Here is a 7,571-nt window from a genome sequence, read left to right as displayed (position 1 = left end):
ATAAAAACAATTCACAGTCATCATTACTTCCAGCTGAGGCACAAGGAGGGGTTGGGTTTACCAGCTGATCCACAGTCTTAAACAGAAACCTGGGATTGCGTTTATGTGTAGTAATGAGTTCAGAAAAATAGTGTGTTCTCGCATCCTTAACCATTTTATTGTAGTTAATTAATAAATCCTTCAGACTGAGGTAATGGACTTAGACTGAGGTAATGGACTTAGACTGAGGTAATGGACTTAAACCTACTAGTAAAGTAAAGTAAAGTAAAAAAAAACAACAACCTGGTTTTAAAAATACAAAAGTAAAAAGTACTACACATTCAAATCTATTGACCTTTTAAAATTCACTCAAGACAGGTTTGAATACAGCATTATCAGTTATAGCGATTCACAATAAGGAAAGCTGAATTGCAAGAGGAGAAGTGGATATTTCCTGTATGTGTGGAGGATAAGTCTGTGTAATTGCTCTGCTTGTTGTGGTAGTATCCCCTTCAGACTGTCTGACAGACACAGAAACACCATTTGGGACTTTGGGTATTTTAAGATGAGACAAGGAGGCGGAAAACCAAAACTAACTGAAACACATCTCAATTCACAAAAATCCATACAGGTTAACTTCAGCACCTCTCATAAAGTGCAGCTCACACTCCCAAACAGAGCAAGTTTGGCTTCAGTTTTTAGATGTTCGTATTGCAAAACTCTACCAGCTACGTTACCACTCGGTCACAAACTGGCTACGACTCACAGAGTAAAAACAGAGCTGACACCACAATGCTCTCACTACAGTCCTCCCTCTGTAAGAAGCCTGAACCCTCTTCTAGAAAAATCCAGTGCTGGTTTGAGAAGACCTCTGCGTACTAACTCAGTCCTCATGAAGTCTGATTAGACTGGGGGACAATCTGCTGGATCATTTGGTGGAGCAACAACTGTTCCATTAGTATCTGAGCTGCTTGTATCTGATGCTGGCTGTACATCTCTGGCTGTGCTCGTACTGGCTGAGGCTGATTGTGTTTCACCTAGGTCTGTGGGACCTGCTAAAAATTCTGTACTGGGTCTGTGCTGGTACTGGCTGAGGATGGATGTGGATCTGCCTGTACTCTACTGACAAACTTCAGCACAGCCCCTGTAAATTATAGATATTTTCTATATATTCATGTTATCAGCTGCATCAGACCCATTTAAACTGGCTCCTCCAGGTTTCCTTCAAAACATTTTCAAATAAAAATACTATTTATAAAATGACTTGGCTGAATATGTGATGCTTATTATTTACTGAGATGTGCATCCATGTTGCCCAGTCTGTCCAGCTAATCAGCATATTAATTAGTCAATGTGAATCCACTGCTTCCCATCTTGCATTAGTCCCGAGTTGTAACTAAACTTCACTGTCAAATGTAAAATGATGTATGAGGAGTGCCATCACATCCTGTCTGGACTTGTCCCTCAGATGTTTCTTGCTCACTCATCTTTCTACAGTTTATAAACACTATGGCCCGCCTGCATTTATCAAACGCAATAAAGAGTTGTATTTCATTCTAACAATGTTCAGTCACAGTCTGGCAAGCAACCAAGACACACTGTGGTTAAGTTAGTTTTAAGTTGGATATTTGACAGACATTCACTCAGGATCCAGTGATGGCTTCTTACTCACTTCACCCAGTGTTGGCAATATAAGTGCGCCTAGCTCACCTCCGATTTGTCGGGATTCATTTAGGGACTATCAATAAATTACTATTGTTAAAATAGTGTTATGGGAAAATAATAATTTATTTCAATAGCTTCCATGTGATGTTACCCAGTAACTCCAAACCAATGCCAAATTGTAGTAGTACACGGGGAAATGAGACACACCTCTTCATATTAGATTTGAGTGCATGTTTTTGTATTAATTAATATTTTATGGAAAAAATGCTTTTTTTAAAATAGCTTGCATTTCACGCAAGACGCAAGAACACCAACCTATGCTGCATTGTAGTACTACACTAGGAAAATGAGACATACCTCTTCATTTTAACTTTGAGTGCTTATTATAATTTATATTATATTATAATTATTATCATTCTCATCCTGAAGTATTCCCTGTATAAGTAAATCTTAATACACTTTAAATAGATATGTAGGTCAAAAGACAATGTCAGCTCACAAGCTCACAAACATTTGGTACCACCAGTGAATAACCAATGTTATTATTCATCTAATCGTTGCAAATGCATATGAGGGACGAGGAGAGGGCAGTAGCAATATTAGGCTACTTTATATTAGTAGTAAATGTATTTCTAAACAAAGCTTAAGAATGGTAAATTCTCATGGTAAATTCTTGTCAGCTTTTATAGAGGAGCAATAGAAAGCATCCTGACTGGAAACCTCACCACCTGGCATGGGATATGCATGGTCCAGGACAGAAGGGCTCTGCAGCGGGTGATTAACACTGCTCAGAAGATCACTGGTACCCATCTACCAAGCATCATTGATATCGTTGAGGTGAGGCGTCTGCACAGAGCCCAAAGGACACGAAAGGACAGTACCCACCCAGCCACAGCCTGTTCACCCTGCTGCCGGCTGGGAAGAGATACAGAAGTCTCTGCTGTCGTACCACCAGAACGCAGAGCATGTACTAGCATAAGCAAAAGCACTCAAATATAATATGAAGTGTGTCTCATTTGTCTAATGTAGTATTACAATTCAGTATAGGATTGGAGTCACTAGGTCACATGACATGGAAGCTATAAAAAACAGCATTTTTCCCCCATAGAATATTAATAAATATTTATATAAATTAGAATATGCACTCAATGTTAATGTGAAGAAGTGTGTCTCATTTGCCTAGTGTAGAACTACAATTCAGCATAGGTTTGGTGGCGCTCCTTAGCTGGTTAGCAGGACAGACAGACAAAGAGATTCACTGCTGACATCAGACTTTGAGAGGAGAGAGCACATGTTTATCTGACTGCTGTTCCCACACTTCACTCTCATTGAGTTTTTTTCTCTTCTCATGCCTAGTAGGATAGTCCCTCTTCATCCTCTCATCAAAGTTGTAAACATTCGTGTTCACCTTTTACAGGAAAGTCCAGCTCTTCACTCAACTATCACTGCATATGCTGGTGTCGCATCAGCTGGGTGAAGTTGTTTCGCGCCGAGTTGGCTTTATCAGTTTTACATTTGTTTTTCACTGCTGCTCCACTCAGGTGCGCTGCATAGGCTACCAATACTAATGTAACAAGGTTTGGTGCAGAATGTAACGGAGTAAAAAGTCAGATATTTGGTTTAGAAAAGTAAAAAGTTGCATCAACTAAAAATACTCAAGTAAAGTACAGATACTGAAAAAAACTACTTAAGTACAATAACAAAGTATTTGTACTTCATTACTTTCCACCACTGCCACCACTGCCCGGCTCATCGTCCTCAACACTTTGCTGCGGAAGTGTCACGGCGGGGTGCCACAGACACGGAGCAGTCTGGTGTTATACAGATGGAGAAGCCCAGCGTCAATGTGACATGCTGCCTGGCATTGCTCCATCTCTGCAATGCCAGGCAGCATGTTACATTGACGCTGGGCTGCGGAGCCAGTTGGCTTGTCAGTGTATCTGCAACTTCACTAACCAGTTGCACATCTAACTCTTTGAGACTGAGAGAATTTGTCCACCTGTGCCACTGTGAAACAACTGTCTAGTGTTTCTAAAACTTTGTTACCCTGTTCTTCGGAGCCTGAGCTTGCCAGCATACATCAGACTTTGTCCTTCCCCTGAAACTGTGCAGACCCTTGGTCCAGAATTGCTTCAGCCTCATGTTTTCCTGGCTCAGTTGGTTGAAGTTGAAGTTTCTGTGGCAGAGCAGAGTCAGGAAGCTGCTGTGGTCCAAAAGCAGCGTCAGGGACTAGCTGCAAACCAGTAGTGATGGGGAACCGCAGCAGCAGGCAGAACAGGCTGGTGGCTAGCCGACTGAGGACCAGTCTGCCGGATGCTTGCTAGCACACAGCTAGCTGGTCAGGAGTCAGGCTGATCAATGCCAGCGGACTGGCTGCACACTAGCTGGCCGGCTGGCAGTTGGCTGGATGCTTGCAGACCGGGAATCAGGCAGCTAGCAGACCGTGGATCAGGTGGGTCGATGCTAGTAGCCAGATGGCTAGCAGGCCAGGAATTGGGCTTAGTGCTAGCGGGCCATGGATTAGGCTTGCAGATAGTAGGCTGGGGATCAGGTGGCCAGATGCTAACTGGCTGGCTGTTAGCTGGTGATGAACTGATATGCAGTGGAGCTGTCATGCAGAGAAAATGGATAATCCACTCTGGAAGAGAGTCTCTCAACCATTGCTTGGAGTTACATAGTCTCTGAACCATAGCCATGACAGCCCACTTTTGGCTATCAAGGCTAGCTTTACACCACATCTTCTGGGGTTCCAACATATCCATACAAATTTCACAGAGTAGAGTTCCTCAGGCATTGTTTCTGCTGGGCCCATATGTGATCATTCTGTAAGGATTAGTCGTGAGGCAGACTCAGGCAGACGTACAGGTTGTTGGGCCCAAACGCAAGACTGGACAACAAACTATACATGAACAGCAGACGCAGACCAGTGTCAAAAAAAGACAGGCAACAGAAAGGAACCAGAACCCAAAACACAGACCATAATCAAACAAACAACAAAACAAGCAAAGAATAGATAAAACTATCAGGCACAGATCAAAATAATTCCAAATACAGACAGACTCAGACCAGGATCCTGACAGAAACAGGTTTGTCGGGTTAACTCTTCACAACATGTCTGGGCTCATAGAGATGTTGGTATGCACAGGCATTGACAAGAACAAGTTTGTTCAAGTTCAAACCGCGAAGAAGTAGAACACTATTGTTTTTGTGTGTTTTAGTTATCATTATGGCCCAAGCATGAAACATGCGAGGACCCTATTGAAAATGAAGGAATTTCTTTCTTTCTCTGTAATTTCTTTTTGGCGGCTTCACGAAACTATGCACAGAATTCAAGGGTATCAAAAATTTACTTTTTTTTTTTTTTTACATTTACAGTTTTTTTTCGCATGGGTATGGCAAAATAGCCCGCTAGCGCCTCCTACAGAGCAGTTTCACCGTATTGTCATTATGTTCTAAATGGCTGACTTTCTGTTGGGTACAGGAAGTCAATCTAAGGGCTTCAATGATGAAAAGTTTACCTTTCCAGACACGGGTTCGATTCCCACCTCTGCCTAATTAAAAATACCAAAACAACACCTTAAAAGCTTTTTTCAAGGCAAATGCACTTTTCTATCAACAAAACATCAAATTGTAAACTTTAAAACAGTGCTCCTCTGATAGTTTATAGTGTGCTGGACTTAACCAGCACTTATCTTTCCAGACCCGGGTTTGATTCCAGCCACAAAATACCCTCAGGGACCATGAAGGTCAGTCTACAAAACATTTCTGCCATTTTGAATTTTGTGAAAAACAAATCTTTTACATCCCCTCCCCATACATTGTAAGTCAATGTTCCTTGTATAGGTTCTCTTAATTATTATAGTAGGTTTAGATTTAATGTAAGGAAGGGCATGATTATAAAACGTTATTATAAAATATCCTAACCCACCTGCAGTTTCTCCAGGGTGAGGAGAGGATAGAGTGCGGAGCATCGTTTCCATAGCCAAAGAAGCTCATCATTTAGGGCCATCTCTGCAGAAGGACACTGGTTGGTGTAATTGGCTAACATGGTTTGGGCAGGATCACCGCTGTAGCAGCTGGGGTAAGGGGAGAGGCCCCACAATGCTTTAGGCCTTAATCTTTTCACTTCCCGTAAAGTCTCCATCATTACTGACTGGGCTGCTGCCTCGAAGTCCACCTGTGAAAAGATCAAAACTTCACCTCAGACATTTTCAAATCTGATTTAAAAACTAGCAATTATTCAAAAATGTTTGTGAACAATCCATATGAAATGGCCAAATCATCAGACTTAAGCAAAGATTTAGGGGATACACCAGTATTTACTGTGAGATAATAGAAACATGATGATAGAAAATATTTCCTGCACAGTTTCTACTGAGGTAGCGGTCATTTTAATAGTTCTGGTTATATTAGACCATTGTGGACAAGGTTGCAAATTAGTGACCAGGACTGCTTTATGGCAGTATTGGATTTATGCCTCAATATGATTAACTACCTTGATGTGTCAGATATTTCAAGGAATAATTTGACACTAATTCGCTTTCTTGTCAAGAGTCAGATCAGAAGATGGTACCACTCTGATGCCTGTACATTAAATATGAAGTGACAGTTATCTTAGATTAGCATCTTTAAAGCTTACTTATTAACATACTCTAGCCTGTGTGTTTAATCTACACAAAAATGCGGTGATAAAGTGGCATGCTGTGGTTAGTGCTTTTTCTTGACTAGGCACTATGGCTTCCTGGAGTCTCTGCTAATTGCCTGGCAAGAAATAATCAGTTTTTACACATAATTTTTTGTACATACATGAAAGTGGTTTTGAAGTGATTTGTTTTCTTTCATCAGCATCTTGCACGCTCCACCATCTGCCAACAACTTTGCTTTCTCTCCATCTCCCACCATGCTCCCTCAACCTCTCCCATGTCCCTCTTTTCTTTTCATGTTCACTTATCTTCCTACTTTTTACTTCTTGTAAACTTGCTTTCTCTTTTACCACCTACCCCTTTTACTACCTCTTTGCCTTAACTTTCGTACCTGTGACCACTTCTCCACCTCCTCTGGGGTCCAGTTAGGGAAGAAGGCCTTCAGCAGCTTCCTTGATGCCTCCAGATACATTACCTGCTTCTCTCGGTTCCTTAACCACTGGGGGAACCACTCTGCCCAGTGTAGCACCCCAAGCCCCAGGTATCTTGGGGCAGGTAAAGCTGCTTCCAAGTCCTGCTGTGTCTTTTGGAGGTGTTTTTCCAGCTGTGTGTTCTGTGGTAGCCCCCCATTGATCGGTGTGTCTTTGTTTATGAAATAAGGGTAGTTCCCCAGTGTCTCCTCGTAAAAAACAGCCACTCGGCCCTCCTGTTCCATTCCGAAAGATCTGGGATCTGGCCTACCAGAGCAGGAAGCATCAGAGATACCCCAGAAGATGATAAAAGGCTGTCCAGATAGGAGAGGGGGGCGAGCTGGCTGGGGTGGGCCAGCAATAGTGAGATCAGCAAAGGCAGCAAGCAGGAGAAAGAAGGGCAGTAAAACTGAAGGCCCAGCTTGAAATATGGCTGATGAAAAAGTTGTGGGAGTCCTAAGCATATAAGGACTCAGTTTTGGTTTTGGCTTTGGTTCTGGATGCGACCGTGGTTCGGTCCACGCCATTGAAGCGGCCACTTCTCTGGCTTTCACCCTTTCAGGCCCCCAAAGCCAATCATGTTCCTGTAAAACACATAGAAATCACACCTTATACAGTCTGTAGTGTGATATAGTCACTAAACAAAGCCTTGATCAAATGATGAGAAGGAAGCAATAAACAAGTCAGCAGTGAGCAAGTATCATTTGTTGCTGGTGTCATTTAACAGAACTAACATTAAGTGATTATTACATACAAATTACAAAAATTACATTATCTCACTTTGCACTAATTAGAGCCACTCTCTAAAACATGA

General features: G+C 42.0%; 1 protein-coding gene across 1 annotated transcript in view; it reads right to left on the bottom strand.

Annotated features, from left to right (window-relative positions):
- The window catches only part of si:dkey-72l14.3 (Glyco_hydro_56 domain-containing protein), a 16,035-nt gene extending 8,751 nt beyond the window's left edge, over window positions 1-7,284 (bottom strand). Inside the window, exons 1-3 of the mRNA XM_046055669.1 lie at window positions 7,230-7,284; window positions 6,679-7,178; window positions 5,573-5,821 (exon numbers count right to left, since the gene is read on the bottom strand). Of these exons, the coding sequence (XP_045911625.1) occupies window positions 5,573-5,821; window positions 6,679-7,178; window positions 7,230-7,284 (804 nt within the window). The remainder of the gene's footprint in view (window positions 1-5,572; window positions 5,822-6,678; window positions 7,179-7,229) is intronic.
- Between the last annotated feature and the right edge of the window lie 287 nt (window positions 7,285-7,571).

The sequence above is a fragment of the Micropterus dolomieu genome, linkage group LG08 (genome assembly GCF_021292245.1).
Source record: "Micropterus dolomieu isolate WLL.071019.BEF.003 ecotype Adirondacks linkage group LG08, ASM2129224v1, whole genome shotgun sequence".
In the NCBI taxonomy this organism is placed as follows: domain Eukaryota; kingdom Metazoa; phylum Chordata; class Actinopteri; order Centrarchiformes; family Centrarchidae; genus Micropterus; species Micropterus dolomieu.
This window is presented reverse-complemented; position numbering and strand designations above follow the sequence as displayed.